General features: G+C 37.7%; 1 protein-coding gene across 1 annotated transcript; it reads left to right on the top strand.

Annotated features, from left to right (window-relative positions):
• The first annotated feature begins 5,304 nt into the window (after positions 1–5,304).
• twistnb (TWIST neighbor) lies at positions 5,305–10,522 on the top strand. The gene is made up of 4 exons (XM_015376470.1): positions 5,305–5,604; positions 7,590–7,731; positions 7,932–8,140; positions 9,636–10,522. Exons 1-4 carry the CDS (start codon positions 5,315–5,317, stop codon positions 10,123–10,125), a joined length of 1,131 nt encoding a protein of 376 aa, XP_015231956.1. The 5' UTR covers positions 5,305–5,314; the 3' UTR covers positions 10,126–10,522.
• Positions 10,523–26,219: the final 15,697 nt, after the last annotated feature.

Here is a 26,219-nt window from a genome sequence, read left to right as displayed (position 1 = left end):
ATATGCTCTTAATCTCCATGGTGAGGAATAATATGGCTTTTTGAGATGTTTTGGCTCATTTTACGTTGTTAGACAGGTTCTATTTATTTATTTCTTAATTAATTATCTGTTTATTCTGTCCAAAAGCATAAATCAGTTAATTCGAGGTTTTACAAAGAAAGTACTTATCTGACACAGAGGACCAGGTTCCTCTTGATATATACAATTCCTGTTTGATTAGTTGTTTTTTAATTTATTAAGGTTATATCAGAGTGATTTTAAATGTGTCAGAAAGCAAAAATAGAGAAAGTCTTTATAGGGGGAAATTAACTCATGTGGGCAATCTTGTTCTAGAATTGCTCTTTTGTACTACTGACTCTGCCCATAATGACTAACCATATGTCATACGTCCCGAAAATAGAACAAAACCATTTATTTCATCTTTGAAAACAAAAAGACGGGCTTTCTGAAGCCTTTTAGGGATTTGGACCACAGTAAACACAGTTTTTGTGTACTAATTAACCCATATTGGGATATTCCATACGAATCCATACAGGCTTCTTACTGTTAAAAGGGAGTTTTTCCTCTCCACTGTTGCTACAAGCATGGTTAGTGTGAGGGATTGCATTAGAGTCAATGAGTCGATGCAATAACCTGGTTTTCCTTAGATAGAAAACTTTGAATCAACTTGACTGTATGATCTGGTGAATTGTAAAGTGCCTTGAGATGGCGTGTTGTGAATTGGCGCTATAAAAATAAACTTAATTGAATTGAAAATTGATCATTGACAGTTTTCCATGAAATGCAGCTAAAACCATGACTCATTCTAGTGAAGCCAGTGCTGTTCAATGAGCTTGATGTATCACTTCATTAGTGACTTCTTGAAACCTCCTTTTTAACATGCTGCAACCAAGAACTTAAGTATAATTTATTGGGAAGGAATATTGAAAGAAACATTTTTAACAAAAATTTTATTTTTAGGGGGCAAAAGTAAATTTTTTAGTCCTCTTTAATTTGATGCCTCTGAATGATACCCAGCCCATTTAAAGGTTTAGAGGATGGCCGTTTATTTCCGGGTGGATCATCTAAATAAGTGGTCCTCCTAATTGTCAATCATTCTGGTGATATATTTACGTAAAACCATCCAATGTGCTTGTCCCAGCTAGCTATCTTTTCCAGGTGTATACATGTAGCGAGCTACAGTTTCAGACAGTCATTAAAACTCACCTTTCTCACTGCGGTTATTTAAAAAATAGCCGAGGGTCGTAAGAGAACAAGTGTCTACGAAGTGTATGAGAAGAAAGGAAAAGCCTCAGAAGATGCAGATATATCATAGAATGCTTTGGGGGGGAGAGTTTTCCTTGCAAAGCATTATGGGATTTGCTGTCACAGCGGCCCGCTGTCACCATAGGCTGTCACTACCCAACAGCGGCGACTAATAACAAAGATGGCGAAGGCACTGGGCAGTGGAGGAGGAGTTATGGAAAAAGTAGTGATTATCTGTCCAAAGGTCAATTAACTGAGTTTATAGTCACCACTCGAATATTGATTGAGGGATTTAGGGGTTAGGGTGGACGTTCGGACACAGTAAACATCTATGAGCTATGAGAACAGAAACTTATATCGAAAGTTATCACAATTAATACATAACGCATATGGTTACATAAAAGGCACTATAGTGTCAAATCTAAGACTCACTTAGGAAAGCATGCTTCCTGCATGTCTGATTTTGGCCCTGCTCATGCCTTACATACCAAATACTGTATACACTTAATAAAATAAAGTAAATTTGCTTTATAGCTCATCTGAAACCTGCTTAAAGGAAGTGCTTCACAAAGCCTAATAAGAAACAGCAGAACATGAGCTCACACATACACCACTTAGACCTCTCTTGAAGACATTCAATTGCTCTAACAACATCACGCTGCTCGGTACTTAATTATAAACCACTGTGTACAGGAAGTGTGTATGTGCATTTGTTTGCATGGTTGCTTGTGTTAACTGTGTCCTTTTGCAGGAGCAGCTGCTGGGAGCTCATGCTGTTTCGGAAATCAAGTCACTATTTATCACTGTGACAGCAGACGGGAGCGGGGCCATGGTGCCCCTGACGCTGCCAGATCTGAAGTCACTATGTGGGATAAAGAGAGAAACGCTGAATCATGTGACCTTTTGGTGATGCTGCCCTGTCAGAAAAACGTAACACTAGATCTTTGTTCACCCAAGTGTCAGGATAGTCCGTGAGTCTGTATGAGTATCAATGTAAGCAAGCACGCAAGGGTGCACTAGTTGCACTATCTGACACCCCAGGTCACCCCAATGATCTTAATGTGAGGAGGATACAGAATTAATGAGCATCCGATCAAGACTTGAACAGGTTGAGGATTACATAATGAAGGGCATGATGTAACCTGCATTAAATGAACTGTAAAACTCTTAGTTTGATGGCTTTTAATCAATAAGCCTCTGTCTGATCATATATATGTGATTTATATTACATAATTTACAAAACTCCAAATATTTAAAAACATTTCTGATGTTAATGCACATCTTAAAATTTTATCAGAACAAATTTATTCAGTGGGCTTTACTTCTGGGGCTTTTGGATTGTGAGAACTGTGGTTTGTTTGTATATATTTATTCATAATCCTGAGCTACTACCTTTTACCTTCACAGCTGCAAGTCTTTGGGGCTTTGTTTGAGGCCCCGATGAAGAGGAGATTAGTATATCTGCAATGGATTGTTTTCATTTAGATGGGATTCTGCAGCAGTGTCCATAAAGGGCCTGGCATTCTGTGTTGTAAGTAGTGCAGCAAGCACTCCTGTGGATGCAATTTTTTCTAACATGTTTGTGAAATAATACTCTGATCGTCTACGTCTAGACCAGGCCTTAGCTTTCCACTACCAACAGTTTTGAACCTTTCAAAACCAGTGTTCCATAAGATTTTAAAATAATGTGGCCTTCCTTTTTTACATTATAGAAATAATTACTTTTCTTAGCTGTAAAAATAACGAGATCTCAGTATAGTATAAGTATAATATACCTGACTGATTGATTTTAATAAAATAAACACTGCATCAGACATTAAAGTAAACAAGAAAGTGTTATTGGTGTACTTGGACCCTGTGATAATCAGCCGGTTTATATATCTAGAAGCTTTTAAAGTAAAATCACTAATTTCAAGCTCTAAAAAATCTAATGGATAATATGCATGCATAATAACCAAAAATTTTATTGCAAGGATACTTAAAATGTAACTATGTTTATTTGTTTATTTAAGGATCCCCATTAGTGTCTACTACCAGAAATTAGATGAGGCTACTCTTCTTCGGGTCCATTTTTAACCAAAAAACATAACAAAAAGTTACAACAAACTTACAGGAGTGACAGCATAGTTAAAATAGACAACAAACATAAAAAAAAAGAAAGTCAAACAGAATGTCCTTATCAGTTATAGGTTTGTGTTTAGTCCAGATTTTATGCAGAGACACCAAAAAAACAGCAACCTATCATTTATCCATTTCAGTGTCTGATGCAAGACAGCAACACCGGTCCAAACTGTACATCCCAGAGCCAGGCTTGCTGCCCGATTCTAAGCTATATGGAGCCTGCTGGAGTCTTTTTGAGCAGCATTTGACCACAGATTGGAGCAGCAGTCTAAGTGACATACAACTATACTGTATTAATATTAAACTATAGACTGTATTTCTAATTTCCTTGTTTCGAACTGACACATAATTGGCATCGCATCTAATTAATAAGATGTTTCTGCTCATTTTAGTTACAATATTATTATTATGTGAAGACCAAATTGGCGGTTCTAGATAGGGGCCAACGCGGGCCAGTGCCCCTGTAGATCATGTCCTGGCCCCTGTTATGGCCCCTTGTACCAAAGACATATTACACAAAGAAATTCTAATGATGATATGTGCTGAACAGACATGGTTACTGATAGTTCTGTTTTACTAATTATATAAAAACAATAAGGTGATACCTTCAGTGGTATTGAGATAGCATCCCAGTTTTCATCTGCTAAATGTTTTTTGTTTTTTTTTTATGCTCTAAGTTTTACAGCTGAATTTATCAGTTTTTCTTGAGTTCTAATTCAGATTTTATAGAAAACTGTAATTTTAACTAAAAGATCAAATATGTAAAAGTCCTAAAATATGAATGCATATTTACCTAATAACAAATAGAATTTTAATTAAACCTAATAGAATAGAAATTCATGCAGCTATTTTAATATATCCCTGTTTTTTATTTCATGCTTTTCTGTGCCCTCATGATAACAATGCTGGCCACCTCCTGGCCCTCTAGTACATTTGGACTAGAACCGCCACTGAAAGACCAGGACATTGTTTGATCTAAAGTAAAACCCAACAATTTAATTTCATTCACCTGCTCTACAGATTGTTGGTGTAAAGTTTAACATTGGTGCATCTCTCATGGCATGTTTAGATCCTAACATCATACACTTTAATTTCAACACATTCAGTTTTAACATGTTCTGCACAACCCACTCATACACCAATTCTAGGTCTTGTTTTAGGATATCATTAACCTGATAATGATCGCATGATATATAGTCCTGTCATCCGCATAGACAGTCATACAGGCCTTCTGCTACACACACTGTATGACATGTTATTCACATAAACACTGCAAATATAGGGATCAAGACACCTGCCTTGCTGGATTCCGCATACAAGTGTTACAGTGTGTACAAAAGAACCATTGAAAGTAGGTTTGAAACAATTAATCTGATCAATCATGATGAATTGATTATTAAATAACGTCAACTAATTTAGTAATCGATTAATCATTAAGTGGACTATAAAGACTGTAAAACATGGCTTTAACTGACAGAGCAGCCCAATAGGAGCAATATTTATATCAAAATTGTAAATAAATTTTGCATTTAAGATTAAAAAAAAAAATTCTGTCAAATGCTCTATCCAGAACTCCTCAAGAGGAAATGTTTAATTGATTAATAAGAAAATTATCTAGAAAATAATTATCTGCAAAATAATCATTAGTTGAAACCCTAATTGAAAGTGATACATTGTTACATGTTTAAGATCTATCAAATGTACAGTTTTTTTGTTGGCATACAATTCTCTTAATATAGTTCTCAATATTTATTTGTTTTCCTATTTTTATTTAAACGTGTCATTTTTTTCTTTTTTTTTCTTTTTTCTTTTTTTTACCTTGAGCTTTCAAATGTCTTTTCGTGATGTAGTTCCACCGTCCCACCGGCAGGGGGAAATCTAAAACTAAATCTCTGTTTTTGAGGAAAACTTGTTGGCGGAAGTTGTCGTCTTCCTCTCTGCTTGCAGCATGGCGAACTTGGAGCATGCTGAAGACGACCAGAACCACGTGAAAATGCCAGGTGAATTCCCCGCTGCTGGTTCGCCAGTCAAACCGGGTCAAGAGTCCTGCGGACCGGCTGGACCCGTGGGCGCCATCCCGTCTTTCTCGGCTGCCTCGGAGCTGCTGTCGGCTCCGTACTCCTGCCTGGTCCTGAACTCCCACCGGAGGCACATCGTGTTGCCGCCTGTCTATCTGAACAAGAAGAGGACGGGGATACAGGAGGAGCTGGACGCCGAGCTACTTAAGTTCTCCCGCTGGTAATAATATTAATACATTATTAAATATTTTTTATAAAGAAACAAGTTACACGTTCTTAGCCCTGTTTGTTGTGTTTCACTCCATCCTTCAGTAAAGTATTCACACGAATCACTTCTCACTTTATTATTACTTTCTTACATTTAGGTTCCTCCCACTTATTTAAAGACACAACGTAATATTATTATAGATAGATCTGGTTGTTTTCCATAAATTGCTTTGGACACAATGCGTTTAAGGATATATTACTACCAAGACTTTGTTGTTATTGTTTTTTTTCTTCCTCAAGATTTTTTAGTACGACCATTAGTTTATTGATCCAATGTACATGAAGGTTTTTAACCAGTAAACCAAATGCGACTATCCACACTATCATGTAGGATTCAATTCAGTTTATTTATATAGCCCCAATTCACAACACATGTCATCTTGAGGCACTTTACAGTTCTTCAGATCATACAGTCAACTTGATTCAAAGGTTCTATCTAAGTAAAACCAGTTGATTGCATCGACTTATTGACTTGGATGCAATCCTTTACACTAAGCATGCTTGTAGCGACAGTAGAGAAGATAAACTCCCTCTTAACAGGAAGAAACCTCCAGCAGAACCAGGCTCAGTGTGAGCGGCCATCTGCTTGGGCCTACTGGGGTTCATGGGGAGATACAAAAAACAACTGTAAAAGGCGGCCCGTCCAGGAAACAAACAGCCAGGCAGATGAGCTCCGAGCCAGCTCCCATGTCAGAGGATGAAGAGAGCACATCCAGCCAGTCACAATCAGAGAAACAGGAGTACACTGGAAAACAGGCCGATCTCCAACATCTATAAACAAAGGAGTTCATGGCAGCAGCACAGCTGATATATCTCTTCAGGATGGTGTCGCAGCCAAACAGGAACAGACAGGGCAAAGCTACTATGAGAAAAAGCAGAGAGAGCATAACTTTAGAGATTGAACTAACAGATTCTGCAGAGTGGAATAATAGAGATAGAATGATGAAATAGGGGTCCCTATGTCCTCCAGAAGTCTTAAGCCTATAGCAGCATAACTATTGCATAAGTAGGACAGGGCTTCTTTGACATTTGCCTGTCAGTCAGCAACAGCTGGTAGAAGTATTGATAATGGCTTTATGACACAGAGACTTATAGCTAATATTATGCCTGTGTTAGATCCTGTTGATTATGCTGATCTGTGTAATAATGAGAACTTAATATAATTTCTAGATCTCCTAAAAGCTTTCAACACCATTACACACTTTATACTTAATGATAATAATAATAATTGAACTGTATTGATCTCACATTGGAAAATGTATCTCTGCATTTAACCCATCCCCTTTGGGAAGCAGTGGGCTGCCATTGTGAGGCACCCAGGGAGCAGTGTGGGGTTTAGGGTCTTGCTCAGGGAGCACCAGGCTGTGGGGATCGAAACTGATACTTGCAACCTTCTGAGAGCACAAGCGCACTGCTCTAACCCAACACTCCCCTCCACTTAAAGCATTAGAAAACAGTCGTTCAGGCTCTTACTTGTATACAGCTATTAAAACTATGTAGGAGAGTAGTAATAATCTCTGCACACATCTACTCTCACATTTAATTAAGTTGAACCATTTAAAATGTTTTACTATTGCACAAAGCGAGATTATAATTAGTTAACTACACAATACCACTTTATTTTAATGGATTTCACAGAATACTGCAGTTATTTACCTAATTAAAGAAGCTGGGCTCTATCTAAATATCAATAAATGTGAACTGTTAGCCCACTAAAACTGAAGTGATTCCTTTTATTCATAGTATTCCAGTAAAAGATTCTGTTTCATATCTTGATATAACAATTAACACAAATCAAAAATACTAGATGCTCTCCAAACTTCAACCTCATAATAGAAAAAGCACAAAGAAAAATACAGAAATTGTTACTTTTTTGTTAACATATTTGTGTTAAACTGCATCACTAACATGGTTTGTTAATCTGTGTGTATCCTATAGTCTACATGGAGTTCCTTTAGCATATGACAACATCAGGATCACTAAACAACATGGAGACATTTACGACGACAGCGGCTACATTCACCTGGACATCGAGGCTAACTTCATTGTGTTCCAGCCCAAGAAGGGACAGAAACTCCTGGTAAGGTGGACATTCGTTCCTGAGTTAAGCAGTTATTCAGGGAACTATGGCTTGTCTTCTTTTTTTTCTGCTCTGACATAATGTCTTATTTTTTATATAATAGACCAATTGGATTTAAGCAACCAGACTGAAAAAAAAAAAAAAACATTTATTTCTTGGAGATAAACCACCGACACTGAAACTTGACCTTATTTTTAAAGGGTAAGGTGAATAAACTCGGAGTGAGCCATGTAGGCTGCCTTGTTCACGGCTGCTTCAACGCCAGCATCCCCAAACCCAATCTCGTCTCCGTGGAAACATGGAGGGACGCAGGGCCGAGGATCGGCACGGAGCTGGAGTTTAAGGTGACAGCGCTGGATGCCGACTCTGCAGGGGTGCTGCTAATTAGGGGACAACTCCAGAGGACAAGGTATGATGGGCAGCTGGTGTGTTGATCCGAATGAAACTATAAGACTCTAACATACATGGCGTAAATCTTAGATTCACAAAAGAAAAAAAAAAAAAATCATAGAATGGGTTTTAAAGTCACTTTTCAACCATCATCAGATATTGTTGAATGTATAGCACAAAATAGTTGGAAAAACATGAAAGCTCTTCATGAAGAACTTTTTGCACATTAAATCAGGTGAAAAAGTACACATTGAGATTTAATGATTTGCCGGTGTAATGATATAACTAGTATTTTGCTGTAGTGCAGACCCATTTGAAATTCTATCACTATATTTTGTGAAATGTATTGCAGCTATACGATTTACAATAAAAACACTTAACATGTATTAGTCTATTACTTCTAGGCCTTAAATGTAATTTGATAGGCCAGATTTTGCTGTTGGGTCTTAAACGGCTTCTGGTTAGGTGTTAAATTTGCTCTTTTAGTCTCTCGTTGCTGCTTACATTTTTCTTTTGTTACATATCTTATAGTTCAGGCTGAGAAATCAGATGTTATTTTACGTTACCAAATATATACAAGCCCAGGAAATTAACGCTTTTGGAACGTTCCTAAGTATTCCTTTAGGTAGCTTAGTTTGGGAAATAAAATCAGATTGATTTTATATGTTATCTATTTTGTCTGTCTTATGTTGGTCTTAGATTTAAATGATCAGGATCTTAAAAAAATCTCAAAAGGGTTTGAAATTTGGACTTCTATCTTTCAAGAACAAATAATGTGAAAAGAAAAAAACTCACCAAAGATTAAAAAGGCTATTTCACTACAGCCGTTACCTGCAGCTCTGCCCCTTTGAAACAAAACAACTGCATTTGATGTTTAAGAAAACATTATTGGCCTAATGTAGGCAAAAATGTACCACTTTTTGTTGCTCGCATACATCATCAGTTTGAGTTTATCATGAAAATAACAGGGATTCTTTTTATCGTGGCAGTTTTTACATAGATAAAACAGTTATTAGATATTAACAGTTCAATGATTCCCTATCGTATAGATGTATGCAATCACATTAAGAAAATATATAGTAATCCTTGCAACTTTCTTTTTCAAGAAAATTATTTTAAGTTATATTTGAGGAAAGATCTTCTATATAATTTCTTAAGTTTTTATTATTGTATCTGTTTCAGTTTGGTAATTTTTTTATTAGCCTGCTGAAAAACACTTTAAGCTATTTCCAGTTTTCTGGTCAAGTTCACCAAAATTTACTCCAGCTATCAAGCTAATTCTCAATAACATTTAGAAATACTATACAACATGAATTATTATTTTGTGAAATAAAAAGAAATCTTTAGATTAGGCTGCTATGTAGTAACACAGCCAGGGTCAAAGGGAGAATATATCTTTGTGTAAAAGCAGTAAAGACACCTGTTAGTTATTCTAGATGATATTCTGCAGGTTTGGCCTTTTGTGTTTTCACCTTCTGGAATGACTGCTATGTTTTCCTTTCTGTGCTTCACAGCGTCCAGGAGCTGATGGCTTTGAGTGAAAACCCAGAGTCAAGCTTTCCTGCTGGTCAGCAAGAACCACGGGATGCAGAGCCGGCCCCAGAGTCACAGGAAACAGAACCGGTCCCAGATCTGACCCAGCAATGCCACGAGGACATGCCCAAGAAGAAAAAGAAGAAGAAGAAGGAGAAAATCAAAGAGGAAGAGACAGAAGAACAGATAACAAGGATAGCACCAAACAAGCTGCACCTCCTAGCAGCACCGGCTCTGAACGGGTCTGCAGAGAACGCAAACAGCGGGGACACTCCGGAGAAAAAGAAGAAAAAGAAAAAGGAGAAACATGTTAAAGAAGAGGAGGAGGAGATAGAGGTGTCTGGCATGGAGAGCCAAAGTAGCTTTAGTGACAAACCAAGCAAAAAAAGAAAATTGGAAAGCAGGACTGATCCGTCAGATGATGAAATAACGCCGAAAAAATCCAAGAAGAAGAGAAAAAGTGATGTTTAGGTTTTCACCTGAATTATGTAATTGTTTGTTAACATAGCCTCCTTTTCTGGGCCAGTTTTAAAACATTTAATTTAATAAAAGTCCTTCACAGAAACTCATCTCTGGTGGCCTTACTCAGTGGGATGTAGTTCCATACACTGCCTGATGGTGGAGCAAAAGCACCATAAATAAACACAGTGGAAGGCAAAAATCAGGGGCTGAACACTTGTCAAACCTGACATGAAAGTAACTCCCATTCCTCTTGTGCCTTTTTTCGGACTTCCTCCCCAGGAATGAACTGTTTTGAAAAAACTTGTCTTAAAAGTGAGTTTGGATGAATCCTCTTTATAACGCTTGTGGCAAAGTTACAGTGAACACAGGATTTGTCCATTTCTCTGGAGTGTTCTATTTGCTACAACTGTAAAAAATTTTAATAAATATGTAATTCTCTCACACAAGTCTCAAGTATTTTTGTTAAAAGTGTTTGAGTAGGATCATATAAATAAAATCTTAGGCATGTCTGTTTTAATCAGGCCCCTCAGGTTTAGAAATCTAGTTCAACCCTTCACACATAGAAGGTCAAATGCTTCCTTCTGTAAAATTTCCGTTCTGTAAGCTCCTTTTTTGTTAAGCTGAGGGTGTTGGTTGATGAAGTGTCGACAGAAAGCTTGAAGATCCCTGTGTTTTCTTTACCCTGCCTCCACACAGCCTCAGATCTCCCTGCCTTTCTGTGGGAAGCCTAATTAGCTGTTAGGTGCTAAGAGTTAGGGAGCTTATCGGAAGCAGCCTAAAAGAGGAAAGATAAGGAGCTTCAATTAAGTCTGCTTATCTTCTCTTATCACGTGATGGTGGATATTAGCTTAACCTTCAGGTGGGCTTTTTTTTTTATTAATAGGTGTTTTTTTATTTATTTCCCAAAGTTTCAGGCCTAAATTGATCCAAAATACAAATAGTTTTAAGGATTCAGTTTCACTTTCCTGTTGCAGTAAGTTATTTACAAAGTAATGATCAATGGCTTATTTTCAAAAACACCTTTTTGGGTACCAATAAACAGGTTATTGTCATATGTCTAGGCTGCAGAAACAAAAATAACAGAGTAAAGATTAATCCATTTCCCCACTTCCCAGCTTTAAACCAGTCAAACTATTTTACAGTTTAATTATTTGGTGCGATAAAGCAGATTACTATGAGGGGGAACTATTGGCATCAGCCAGAACCTTTAGTCCTCTTAAGTTTGTCAAATTAAGCCTCAAGAGTTAATGGATTATCTGATATTTTATGATAAATTATCAACAGAATTGTTAAAGGAAGTTGATATATAGTTTTATTTCCTTTACAAATAATCTAAAAGGCATGCAGAGATATTCTAGTTTCTATCTGGCGCGGAATGCATGTCTGGAGTTTGACTAGGCCGTATGTTTTTATCTAAACTACTTCATCTTAGATCAGGCTTTATTACCCTGTTAGAAGGTGAGCTTACATCATTGTTTTAAGTCTTTGGCTGCATCTTTAATGGTTTTGTCGCAGTATGTAGCTATATCCGCAATCTCAGCCTGAAGTGCAGTTAACTCCCTTTGACTCAAAAATAACTGTTTCAGAATCAGAAATACTTTAATAATCCCAGAGAGAAATTACGTTTGTTACACACTCCAGATGCAAAAATGTTTCTCATATATATATATATATATATATATATATATATATATATATATATATATGCTGCATCTATGCATGCATAATAAAGCTTTGCAATGTTAAAAATATTAAAAATGTTTTCTGCATTCCTGGAACCATAAACTAATTTTTTGTCACAATGTTATATTGTTTCACTGACAGTTTGCGTTATGGGTGAAAAGAAGGAGGATCAGCAAATTTCAGATTCTTATTTTGATCTTGCAGTAATCTGAATAAAATATTACTCTTCCAATCTGACTGAAACATGAAATTACCCTGAGAACCAACTATTTTCCGATATAGATGCCTAACATGCTACCTGCTCTTAAGATTGTTGCCTGCTTTCTCGACTTAAAGATCTCATCTAATGCATCTTGTACCCTAAACATTGCTTCCATAATCCCAAAATCATCCATCCATTTTCTTACACGCTTGTCCCGAGTGGGGTCGTGAGGGGTGCTGGTGCCTATCTCCAGCAGTCAATGGGCGAGAGGCGGGGTTCCCTAATCACTGAAAGCTAATTTTTCTGCAGAAATAAGGACAAATATAGTGGGAACCGATACATTCCTTATAATATTATCACCATCCTTTGACTCTTGTCTTTGAATCTAAATCCATTTAAATAAATACTGATCAAGTTTGACCTGAAACAGCCTCCATGTAAAACCTTTGGGAAAAAAGTCATCTGTCACAATGAAATGATGATATCTAAGGTATTTTTAATGATGTCCAATGTCTAAACTGGTTACACTTCAACCAATCGAGATGAAAGGTTTTAAGAGTTTTTGACAAATACTGAAGCCCTGTTTGTTTTGTAAATGTTCCCGGGAGAAAGTCTTTACTCTGAAAGTTTGCACACCACAAGATTTCTATAACCATGTAGTTTGAAGAGATGAGAACAAATTTTGGGATGTTTGGCTAGAAAACGCATAACTACATTCTGTAAAAACAAACCCAGAGTTTAATCCTAAAAACATAAAAACCTTCAAACTGTCAGGAAGAGGGAGCGAGATCTGAAGACGTGGGATTATTTTCCCACCGCAAACCCGGGTACACTGCAGTCATTGAGCCAATCAGAAATTCAACTGATCTTAGTATCGTGAGGTTACATGTAAGTGTCTGACAGCTGAGGCAATGGGTCATAGAAATGGATTTTGATCTGCAGCAGAATTACTGAAATGGAAAGAAATAAAGTGTTGAAACAGACGAAATTCAAGACTTCTACCAATGGGTGAAAGAGTCTGCCAGAACAGTCTGAGAAGATGATAGATCAGAGAGAAGACAAGATTTTACTAAAGCTGGTTTGACAAGCCTCTGAATCCCTCTACATTTTCTCTTTTTGTTTGTTTCAATAATATATGCACCTTTGAAGAGCATATAGAAAGCCTGTTTTATCAACATAAAGTCAGTTAAAATTATGCAGTATTGATCCGGTCAGGTAATAGGACCAGGGTTTAGGGTTTACTTATTTTCCTTAATTATATGAAAATGAATGGTTTTATGGGTGAAGGCCACCTACATTTTTCCATTCTCACTTTTTCTGGCTGCTTTTTGTAGTTTTTTTTTATTTGACCAGGGTCAGTGTCACTGCTGACAGCATGAAGCGATACCTGGACCCTACAGAGGCTGCACAGGTAGTCCAACATGGCCACTACGATAGCACATTAATACGTTTTCTGTGTCTTCCAACAGTCTCATGAGCATGGAAGATCCCAAGAGACACAGCATGATCAGAAGGGCCTGTGCTCACTGCCTGTCATATCCAGGACACAGAAAGAGGAGTATTTGGCCAATATTCAAAGTACTATGTGAGAACTAACACTGCAAATTACTCTGAACACACTGTCTCCATGGGGAAGCAGAGTTTTGGCAGCATCTTGTAGTAAGGAAGCTTTTCTCCAGTGAACAGAAAAGCTGAAAGTTAGTGTGAAGATGGATGAGGCTAAATAAAGGGCAGTGGAAGAAACGCAGCAAGAGATTTGGGAATGGGGCGCAAACATACGGATAGAGTCACAGTGGAATGGTAAGGTCAATGCTCTCTAAGTGCTTCACAGAGAGCGCCCAAACTGCCGAGCTGATAGTAACCGGGGCCTCTTTTCTCCAAAATTATTTTCTTTTTACCTTCTCAGCATACATAACATTTTTACTTTTTTGTACAAAAAAAAGAAATGAAAAAATGTAGCTCTGAAAAGGATTAGATGTATGTCTTCGCTAAAGATAAGATGCACGTTCCTGACATACTGTACCTCTGTAACTAACATTTTCATCTGTTTGTTGTAAAACCAAATTTGAAATACTGCAATGAAGCTGTAATTTTTATCTTCTGGGTTATAACAAATAATAACCAAATATTGCAATGTCCTAGTCAAAGTATAAACATAAATCTAATTCAGATTATTTGATAAGATTTCCATTCCATTCTGTAAAGAAAAATTGGCAAAATAAAAAGTTTGTGCCACATGTATTTTTTACTGCTGCCTTGCAGCAAGAAGGTTCTGGGTTAGATTCCCGGCCTGGGGTCTTTCTGCATGGAGTTTGCATGTTCTCCCTGAGCATGCGTGGGTTCTCTCCGGGTACTCCGGCTTCCTCCCACAGTCCAAAAACATGACGAGGTTAATTGGCTTCTCTAAATTGTCCTTAGGTGTAAGTGTGTGCATGAATGGTTGTGTGTCTCTGTGTTGCCCTGTGATGGACTGGCAACCTGTCCAGGGTGTACCCCGCCTCTCGCCCATTGACTGCTGGAGAAACCAGCACCCGAGAAACCGACCCCACTCGGAACAAACGTGTCGATGCTGATTTTTTAGAATCTTCTAAAAACACATTCGTTTTCCTTGGCCTTCGACCCAGTGTGCCTTTTTGCTAGAATTGTATTCCTCTGTGTTTTATACTTGAATTCTTCCCAAATGTCGTCATTTTAATGTTTATCTTAATTTTTTCTTTTTTGTTCAGGACTTTATTAACAACCTGTTTCCATGTTGTTTCTATGTGTTTTATAAAATGAATTACTCTTGACCTGATTTACTTGACCTTCCTGTCACACAAGGTCAAAATAAAAAGTTTAAAAGTTTTTATCTGAAATTTGGAACGAAAACGAAAGTGATACATAATTTTGGAGGAGAATACAGCTATAGCTGAGAATCCTGTTGTAGTCTTATTATGTATCTTAACTTCTAATGCAGCGAATCAAAGTAATCTAACTGTATCTGATGAGCTAATCAGATTATTTTCGAAAATTAAAGCGTCACCTTATCCTCTCAACCATCACACATTATGGTTACATTCTCTCTAGTCAGACATTTTTAATGCTATCCGAACCCTGATTATTTCTTTCCAGCTAATCCAACCCAGAGTTAAGAGGAATTTAGATGTTCACTTTGGAATCAATGTAATTGCTTCAGCAAAAAGCTGAATGTGAACACAAATCAAGGGTTTATTAAGATTTATTACCACCTGAAACAGGCACCAGTGACAAGTCATAAAACTATTTTAAGGGAGACTTATTGAGGGTGTGGTGTTTGTTCCAGTTAAAGCCTTTTTTAATGATTCATAGATCATGTGATTGTTACAGATTACTCAGTTTGCCCTGAATACTTTTCAAATGTTACAAAGAAAAAAAACCATTACAAATGTTTTTGTACAAAGCTTAATTACAAAGCCTAAACTCTTATTGAGATTATTTTTTTATTATTGGAACATTTAAGTGATACTTCTCTCTAATTTGTCCCCCCATGACCTTCCTCTGGTCTTATCACTCTCATTCATTCAAACCCAACTTGCAGCCTTCTCCCTTTCTTGCACCTGTACCTCCTCCCTCATTGCTCTTCCATTTATCTTGTCATGCACCCTATCACTCCCTCACACCGACTGCCCTTCTTCTCTATTGCCATGCTTTCTCTCTCCTCCTTTTCTCCTCCTCCCACTTGTCTCCTTGATTTATAGGAGGCAGTGTGCAGTTCACACACATTCCACGTCTGACACCCAATGAGCCTACTCCCCCCGTCCCCCACCCCTACTCTCATATCTGTGCATGACCATTTATCTTTGTGATCCTCTGATGAGGAGAAGAAAAAGGAGGGTCAGAGAAATGAGACGATAGCAAGAGTGTTTGGTTGAGCCCCGATAGGAGCAGTATCTGGTGTGTGTCTGTAATGTGTGTGTGTGTAGGTTGGCTGTGGGTCTCTATCTCCTGTGTCAAAGTTTCCAAGCCTGGCGGCAGCTCCTACATTAAAGGGTCTGTGGAGTCTTTATGGAGAACAAACGGCTGCCTTACGCAATTCTCCAGGTTCTGGACTCACACGTTCAACAGCCCACGGCGCACATTTACAGGCTCACTAAGTTGTTCACTCATGCAGACACATCCACAGCCCGCAATCCACAAATCCCCAACCTTACACACCCGTGATGGCCAAGCCTAATTAGTTATGTGGTTGGTGCGCCTGCTCTCTCCCTGAGCCCCAAATGGCAGCAGGTCATAAAACCTTAAGTGTTCCACCAGTCAGTCTTGCAACCACTGTCACATAGACTCCTTTCTATCAAAGCCCATCCTTTGAAGACCAGTCAGCATCTGTGAAATCTTCTGAAGGCATTTCAGAAGGATTCTACTTTGCGTTTCTACTTCTTACCTTTATAGGAGGGTGGGAAGATTCAAAACAAGTTACAGAGACCATGTTCTATTAGGTATTTATTATGTTTGATATATTGTCAGCATTTAAAACAACATTCAACAGTCCTGCTGGCCCTAACAAAGAAAGTTCTGGTATTCTCCAGAGGCTTACTTAGGTTACCTAAAGGTAGTGCTTCGTACCCCTTTACACTTATTTTGTGATTTTACAACCGCAAACCTCACTATCTTGTTGTGGGATTACTTTTTTCAGTTCATGACCAAGTGCTGCACAGTTTTTAAGTGTTTGGGAAATTGTGTTTTTTTAACATTATTGTCTTTGAAATTAAAATCTTAAAGTTGTAAGAGTCCTAATCGCTGTAAATCTCAGTTTGCACATCTGGATAAGTGCCACAGCAAAAAAAAAAAAAAAAAAATCTGAAGTTCAGATTGGATCAGTTTTCCGTTTTTTCCAATGAGTTAGTACCATTCTAGCTTTGACTGTGTGTCTAGGATTGTGCTGAGCAGAAGGTAAACCTCCATCTCAGTCTCCAATCTTCTGCAGCCTCTAAGGTCCCCCTCTATTTAGCTTCAACTGTAATGTTTCCAGCTGTGAGCAGTTTCTCTGTCCCTAGTAAAAACAAACAAACACACAAAAAAATCAACCCTACCATTGCATAATGCAGCTCCCACTGTGGTTCAATAGACTTCCTATGGCTTTTCTTATACGACCTCTTTCTTCTTGCCGCTCTCCATAAAGGCCATATTTCTAATACTTGACCTGTCATCTGAGCTCCCCCAGAGTTACCCTGACTCCTTTTACTGCTTTGCTGACCTCCCGATTGAAGCAGGTGACCATGTCTTGGTATGTTTGACAGCTGAGCTATACTCATGATTACTGGAAAAACTAAACAGTGCCTTGAACGGTGTTTAACATGTGCGATTTTGTTGAACAGTCTAAACCTACTTTAGCAATAAAAAAATGAAAGAGAAACAGGGTGCTGAAGCAGGTTTAATTTAGTTACTTAAATTCATAAAAAATTCTAACAGAACTGCGTAGAAATCCAAGATTTTCAAAATTGCTACAGCATTATTTAATATTTATTAATAATCAATAAATAATAATTACATATAATTAGGTCATTTACTGTCAAAAAATAAAACACTTAATCCAGGCTAAAGTTTTAACAAATTATTTGGATCAAATTTCATAGTTCAAGACCAATATCAACAAATGTTGTCGTCCATTATCATAATCTATGAAAGAAATACAGTCCTAATACAAAATAATTTACTGATTAGCCAAAGTGCACCCTAACATCTATCGATAGCTGCAAAATAAGAGACAGCACAGAGAGGCAAGGAGATATGTTTTACCTTGTTTCTTTGTGAGATTCTATGGACATTTCTTCCCTGCTTGCCCAGGCTAGTAAGGTTAATAAGTCTCATGAGGAGGTAGACTGTCAAAAACGGTGTTTCTAATAAACTATCTTAGCTCGTCTGCCTGGCTGTGTGTTTCCTGGACGGGGCCGCCTTTTACAGCTGCTTTTTGTATCTCTGCTTCTGTCTCCTTAAACCCCAGTCGGCCTCAGCAGATGGCCGCTCACACTGAGCCTGGTTCTGCTGGAGGGTTCTTCCTGTTAAAAGGGAGGTTTTCCTCTCCACTGTATCTACAAGCATGCTTAGTGTGAGGGATTGCATCCGAGTCAATGAGTCGATGCAATCAACTGATTTTCCTTAGATAGAAAACTTTGAATCACTTTGACGGTATGATCTGGTGAACTGTAAAGTGCCTTGAGATGACTTGTGTTTTGAATTGGCGTAGAATTGAATAGAATTGAAATTGAATTATACCCAAAGCTGTGAACGAATATGGCAAGGAAAAGAGGGTTAAAAACAGAATGTTATTTTTAAACTTTATTTATATTCTCAACATTACTATTGTAACCGGGTGGTTTATTAGCTGAAAACAGTATTTATATAATATAGCTGTAAATTCCCACCCGTTTCAAGCCCTTGGATGCATCACTGCCCTGTTTTCCCCAACTTCACTTCTGTTTTACCGGGTTATCAGGCTCATTAGTGTATATAGGTACCAAGTGTGCCCAGCAAGCTAGGAGAGCCAGGTCCTTTGTGGTGTGCAGTTGGATCCCTGTTGGATAAGCGTTGGCGGCGTGTTCGTCAGGCTGCTGCACCAGGATTTGGATCCTGGATATTTGTAGTATATCTGCTTATAGGAAAAAGGATTTTTGATGTTACCTGTGACTGATTCTGTATAATGCCAGATCGCTTTTTGTTTGTTGACGTGATTTCTAATTGCTTTGTAGGAAGAATTTCAGGGGGGTTTACTGCAGTGTCGGAATGTACCTGTTTGTGTGGCTGATAAATATAGAAGTTTTTCATTTTACCTTATGGTTTTATTTTGTCGGCAGGCACTTTATTGTCAGATTTTGGATATTACAGATCACTGCTGATGCATATTATGCTCTCACCTAGGTGTATTTTTTAGATGCTCTTGGTTAACCGGCTAACATGATACGTTTTCTCTAGAGCTGGGGTTGTAGCACAAGTACTACAGAGCCAGAACAACATTTTATTTTTTCTGAATTGGCTGATTTGGCACAGCTATACAGGACAGGGTTGACGCAATGCGAGATTAATTTTCTGTAGTTTAACATATTTTGTGTCATCACCATGCGTTGCTACTACTTTGGTTTGCAGTGTACTTTTAAAGTATCAGATTGTGTCTAGAGTTGTCACGGGTTCCTGTGCCTTATTGGGTTTCAAATTAGAATAATAAAGTCTATTTTTAATGATAAAAGAATATAGAAATAAAATATATTTTGTACACTATTTGTTTCATAATTTTAAGCCAGACCTACCTATGTACTTTAAATTGGGAGACCCTAGGCCATTTGATATTTTTAGAGGTCTACCAGTTGGCTTTAGGACCACGTCCGCTGTCACAATCGGGGTTCTTCCCCTGTTTCACACTAAAGACAAACGTAGTAATTAAATTATTAATCCAAATTGCCAGAGAGCATATAGAATGATTTATTGTGGAACAATAACCTAATGTGAAAAGTTATTTTTTGTCACTCCCTATGCCTTTGTCTTAAAGACCAGAGTGATAATAAAAAAGCAGTGCAGTATAAGGGTAGAGGAGTTAAAAAGTACAAAACATACAGTTTGCCATCAGAGATGCTGCTACAACCTCCCAAAACCACAGGAAAATAGATAAGCCAAAAGGGATGAAGGAAAACTGGAGGACTGGAAAAAATGACCTCACGTTTAGTCACATAACTTCACAGAACAATACCCAGGACGCAGCTTAATATTTTACTCTAATATTTTTTCTAGAGACCTTGTCAAACCACAGGGCAGAGCGCAGGGTATCTTAAGGCACAAGAGAAAGATGAAAAACAATGTGGGTGGCCAGTATTGCTGTTGATGATGTGTAACCTACACTAGAGCTGAAATCTGCAAAACCAATTATAAGCAATTGAAATGAAAATAAAAAAAGTCTCTCTTTCCCAGAAATCCTAGTATATTTGCTACAAACTATAGAAATTTAAAATTGCCTTTCAATCTCATCAGTGAGTTTATAAGGAAGCCCAGCTTTTTCATATCTGAGATGTCCTGATGCATTTCAATAATCCAGTTAAGGGAGATACCTACAAGTTTAAGGCCTCCCAGCCAGTAGATGGCACACTCTTGATCCATCCTTCAGTTGTAAAACTTGTCAATAATAACGCTAAATAGAGTTGGACGATACCAGGAACTTTGGTATCGATCCAATACCAAGTAAATACAGGGTCAGTATCGCTGATACCAATACTGAAACCAATACTGGGGGCGACAGTGATGTTGGATGTAGGAGTTTGCCCTGAAACCGAAGGATTGACGGTTCTAGCCCCGGCTCAGGCTTTCAGTGTCGTTGTGTCCTTGGGCAAGACACTTCACCTGCATTGTCTACTGATGGTGGTCAGAGGGCCCGGTGGCGCCAGTGTACGGCAGCCCCGCTTCTGTCTGACAGTGTGTGAGTGTGTGTGTGAATGGGTGAATGAATGTAGTGTAAAGCACTCTGGTCAAAAAAGGCGCTATATAAGTACATGCCATTTACTTTTATATCCAAGCCTAATGTGTCATGAATCTTTTGGCCTTTTGGTGTTTTTGTGCCAGACATGGAGACATGCATGAATCTGGGTGCAGGAGTCAGTCAGTGTGTGCAGGAGAGGTAAAAAGTATTTTCCTCAGGCTCAGATGCCATGCAAAAGTATTGCGTGGAATCTGAGCAGCTTTGCTTCCTTAAGTCGTACTAACACTCAAAATCTTGACCAATGTTCTTCCTCAGTTTGCTTATTTTTTGGTCTACTTGACTTGGAGGTATGTAACACAAAAAAGACACCATTTGTCAGCTCTATCGCTTAACTCTAACCTACTATAACAAATCGGTACAAAATCCTTTCATGTAAATGTTGGCACCATACCCATAAATATGTACATATTTTGACTTGACAAAATTTCTAAAACAAAATCTGTCATTTTACTCTGTGTCTGTCTCTTAGTGTTTAATTGAAGTATTATATTAGAAAAATATTGTTGATTAAAAAATTGTAGCTATAACACAATGAAAAGTAAAAAATAAAAAAAAAGTTGAATAAGTCTTTGGGATGGGTTCCTCTTAGTGGAAATGTTATTGTCTTCTCCAATAACTCCTCAAACTGAGGAGTTTAATGGATTGACCAAGAAACTATTGCAATGATACTACTTTTATAACTTAATTCTGAATAGAGGAAAATTATTATTAAGACTCTCAACGTACTTGTGGACATTCCTCCAACTATTTCAGTGTCAGTATTTTCATGGTTGTTTCACACAGCATATTTATTTTAGGATGTTTGCTAATATGGTTGCACACATTTAGTAAACACTCTATGAACAGTATTTCAAGATCACTAACTGTTTGTCTTTTGCTGAGGTTGAAAGAACTAGCTGGGGAAGCAAATATGGTATATCACAAGAAAGTGGAGGAATCCAACAAAGCAGCTGACCCTGGGGGACTTGAATCTGTCAAACACTAAAAGCACCATTGTTCTGGAGTTTGAATGTCTTGGTTTCATATTTGTGTTGTAGTTATTATTTGTAGGTTTGACTTAGTTGTCTAGCTTTTTTTTATTGTTTGTAAGTTTCTTTTCCCTCCCCTCATTTTTTGTAGGCTAGCCTATGTGTTTAAATACCCCTGTGTTCATTGTGACAAGTCGGTTCTGGTTTGTTATCCTTGTTTAGATTTGTCTTAGTTGATATCTTCTTTTTGGCCCATTTTTTTTTTGTTGTGAATTTTCAGTCTTTTGTTTGTTATTACCTTGGAAGAATAAATGGATGATATTTTCTCTAAGCCTTTGTCCTTGGTCCCTGACAGTACTCGAAAAATTTGGGGAAAAAAATAAAATAAAATAAATAAAAAGTAAAAGACAAACCAATTTAAGTACATTGCTCTTGAAATTCGTGGAAATTTATAAGATGTTTCATTAAACACTAAGATATACTGACTTGTATTTCTGAACCATCTGTACCATAGCTTAGCCCTTTAAGCCAAACACCAGCATATATTCAAATAGATGATTTTGATTGTTGAAAAACTGGAAGTGATTCACACAGCTGCCAGAGTCTAATATGAAAAAAATCAATAAATCATATCCTATGCACTGTTTGCAGATGGATAAGCAGATTGAAACTAATAGATTTTATATGGTTATCACCACACAGCTTATCTGTGACCACATTTTTTCAAGAAACCTCAAACATACACACAAACATAGAAATGTACATACCTGTTATACATTGATTTTTGTATTTTGATGTCTCTGCATTTCCACAGAAACATTGTACAAAAAAAAATTCAGGAATCTAACTGAAGAATGTAAATGATCTACTGTTTGTCCAAGAGCTGTTGATGATCCTTCTTTATGTGCTTCATATTTCACTACTAGTTGTTTTTTAAGTGCCCCTGGTATCATATTGAGCAAAGAAAAAAACCCTGCCCATGTCCTGCCCGTGCCCAACGTGTAGAAATAAGGAATGAAAATCATATCTGCCCAAAAAGAGGAAAATACAGACAGAATTCATTGCATACCTGTGAGCAAAGGAAAATGACTAAAACACTGTATGAAGTGGTTAAGGTGGACTCATTTTTTCTCCTAAGCTCTGAGACTTTAGCTGAGAGTATACCTCTTTGCTGATATTCAATTTATCACTTTGAAAATAAACAGTAGGGACTGAGGAAACCAGTTTCTAGAAAAACAAACTCTGACAGAAAGAAGCCCAAAGGTGGGCGTGGTTGGATGGGTGGGCATTTAGAGTCAACAAAAAAGGTGCTGACATGGTTATGGTTGAGTAGAGGAGCCACGTGGTGACATTTTCAGCAACATTGACCCAAAGAAATGTTTATTTAAAAAGAAAAAAACTAAAGGCATGCAGTGGTTTTGCGAATGGGTGGGTGTATCTGTGTATGTGGTGGGGGTGGGGGGTTGTGAGGGACTTTTTGGGAGGGGTTAAAAAGATATATGATGTGGTATTGGAGTGTGTCCAAGTCATGCGCCCTATGTTTCACATGGCCACCCAGCTGTGTCAACATTCAATAGCTGTTCACTGGCAGAAGAGCCCCACCAATCACAGAAAGAGAGACGCAGCATCAGGCAAGTGGTGCCCTGACTCAGCTTTGGTTTGCATTAAAAGGAAGAAAAAGGAGTGATTCAATGAAGGAGAATCAGACAGGTCAGAAGTTAAACAAATCCTCTCTACTCCCTCTATGTAACAAACTCCTTTTTCTGCAGTGTTCTGATTTAAGTCTGCCTTTATGTCCTGAAATGTTGCCAACTTTAAATATAGAGAATGGTATTATATTTACAGTTTGCATGTGCTTTATGATGCACCTTATTTCAAAAGATCATGAATTAGGTAAGCATTACAATGACATGACAAGTTACATTGTAGATACTGTAAAAGGCATAGGAAAAAAAAAAACTTGAGGAGGAACCAAAGAGGAGCATCTTGAGGGGGATTTACGGTGGAGGTGGTCGACGCATTTTGGCCGTACTCTGACAGCGAACTGAGCTCAGAGCCAAAGGAAGAGTGCAGGGAGATAGATTTACATTGTGAGAACAACTCTGGCTCTGTTGCAGCAGTTCATCGGACGCACACCACTCTCTGGTGATCTCTATATTCAAAATCTACAGTTTCTTCTGGGCAAAACCTCTGCACTTTATGTAACAAGCCTTTGACTTTTCTTTTTTCTGGTTTAGCAATGTGATATGACTCTGATCCCCTAAATACCATGAATTATCTTCTTTTTTTGTTGGCTGAATGCACATGTTGTAAAGGATGTTTTTTTTTTTATTCTCACAACGAGCCATATGAAAAGTGTGGTAGCTAATTGTAATCACTCAGGTTTCTTCCTATATTCTATTTGGTGCTAAATACAAAGCATATTTCACTGTACATCACTTTGAATATGCCACCCCCACTGGGAAACATGGTGATGGCAGTATCATGGTGTGGAGCTGCTTTGTCCACAGAAAGAACAGAGAAACTGGTCAATGTGATGCATTGACCAGATGAAGCTAAACACATTACCATTCTTCATAAAAAAAATCTGTTAGAGGCTGAAAAAGAGTTTAAACTGGAGCAAAGGATCACCTTCCCTCAGGATCCTGATTATACAGCTAAATTCATAAGTCAAAACCTAAAATCCACTTAATCATCTGTGGCAAGAAGTTAAAATCAGGGTTAAAAACCATTACTTCAAATCTCACCGAGCTCATGCCTGTTAAAAAAAAGCGAAAGAAATTGCACAGTTTTAGTGCAAAGCTGGTCAAGCCCAACCCAAAAGACTGTTATGGAAGTTAGTGCCCGCTGAAGGCGTTTTTTTCCACGGAGATTCCCTTCCAGTTCTCTTCTCTTCTTTGAGCAATCTGCTTAGTCCAACCACTTATAGCTTGAGGCCTAAATACTACTTAAAAAGAACTAATACCAGGAATAAAAGTTTAACAGAATTTATTCCAGATCAGATCAGAGAAATTGCGGCGAGTCGGCACAGCTGTGGGCTAAAATCGTCAGCGGGCGATGGCATCCAAAAACTGAGCCCCGAACAAGGTAATCTCCTGCTTCTTATATCTCATGAGTCTATGTGTTTCATCAGGTAGATGCTTAGCTGTGCTTGTCAGGAACCAAAACGCCATCAAAACCCTGACCTCTTTCCCTGCTGCATCTACTCCTCAGGAGTGCAGACATGCCCTTTTAATCCACAATGTTTGGACTTAGCTGAAATTTGTGTGAGAGTTTAAAATAAAAGATCCATAGCATTTATAGTTGGTGAATAGCTTTTTTCATGTGTTGTTAAACTTTATGAAATGTACAAAGTTATATTCTAATTTACCTGTTTTGTCAGCATATTTAAAAGGTCTCCTTATCTTATGCTGAGAAATTAAGATAGTTCCCCGAATTAAGCATTCAGACTCCTTGATAGCACTCTTTATTATAATGAACTTCTACATGACATACATTTATAGTCTTCCCCCAATACTGTCACAAGTCAAATATAATTAATTTTAATCATTGCAGTCAGTAATAAGGGAGCAAGGCAGGAAATGAACCATTATGAGTGTCTGTGTTTAGGAATGTCCTGACTAAAACTGGGATAAACCCCTGTAGGTAGGTGTGTGCATGTGCTTCTGTTAGTGTGTGTGTCCCTGTGACTCTGTTTGCATGCCTCTTTGGGGTTTTACTCCCTATTTAAGACCAATATTTGCTAAGCAGCCCCAGGGTGAGATTACCTCATATTCTTCAACCCAGCTGTGCTTTCACAGCGTCTCCCTAACAACCGACGGAATGTCCCGTCATGAGTATCTGGCTGCCAGGAAAATATACAAAATGAAAGTGAGACACAGATAAAGTTAGAGCGACATGGAGAAGATACTTAAAATTCAACAGAAACATACATTTGGAAAAAGATGAAGAGTTTTTTTTTTTTTTTTTTTTTTTTTTTTTAAGGTATATGTGGATAGCGACCTGAAGAAATTGGAACTGTCCTAAAAGTGCATCACATATAAATGCAAAGTATTTTCTTAGGTTAGCTGTAAATTGAAATGCATTCTGATGAAAATATGTTACTTAATATCAAAACTGGTTCAAAAAGGTGGAAACTAGTACATTTTTCCAGCAGTCTGGTTTGTTATTAAATGATTGAAGGAAGTGAATTTACAATCGGCAACTCAATAACAAAAAAAAACACATATAAAATCATCATATTTAGAGCATTCATCATGGTTTCTTTAGCCTATATAATATTTAGCATGTTTAACAAGCGATGCATGGTAGAGCACCAAATAGGAGGCATTGATTGGAACAAACATGTTTTTTCTGTAAACAGTCTACACAAAATGTGATGTTATGATTGTTAGACAAAAATGTGCTTTTGTCGTGACAAAAAGCTAATTAAGAATAGGAATTGTTTAGCAAATATTTAACTTTTTTTTAGCATCATTTAATTAAAATGCTTGAGTCTTTACTGTGTGTGCTTTTATATCTGACGATATTTGAATAATGGAATCAAAGGTTGTTAGTATTTATAGCACCTTGCACAGTTTTTGGGGACTGCAAACGTTCTGAGGCATGGCTTCCACTTAGCGTGAAAGGAAAAAAGATGCAACTTAGAGACCCATGGCATCACTGAAGGAGCTGCCAATCTAAGATAAGCAAATCTGTTGGCAAATCAGTGGCAAAATCGAATTTGCACTTTGCAGTTAGCCTTGTATAGTTCTTTTAAATCAAAGCTCATTTG

This window comes from Cyprinodon variegatus, unplaced genomic scaffold (assembly GCF_000732505.1).
Source record: "Cyprinodon variegatus isolate N-32 unplaced genomic scaffold, C_variegatus-1.0 Scaffold135, whole genome shotgun sequence".
NCBI lineage: Eukaryota > Metazoa > Chordata > Actinopteri > Cyprinodontiformes > Cyprinodontidae > Cyprinodon > Cyprinodon variegatus.
This window is presented reverse-complemented; position numbering and strand designations above follow the sequence as displayed.

What these genes read in the sequence shown, in the direction of transcription:
- twistnb (XM_015376470.1), top strand. Translation starts at nt 5,315, where the DNA reads ATGGCGAACTTGGAGCATGCTGAAGACGACCAGAACCACGTGAAAATG. An exon ending in AGAAGGGACAGAAACTCCTG is followed by an intron (nt 7,732 to 7,931) that starts GTAAGGTGGACA and finishes TTATTTTTAAAG; the next exon opens with GGTAAGGTGAATAAACTCGG. An exon ending in GGACAACTCCAGAGGACAAG is followed by an intron (nt 8,141 to 9,635) that starts GTATGATGGGCA and finishes TGTGCTTCACAG; the next exon opens with CGTCCAGGAGCTGATGGCTT.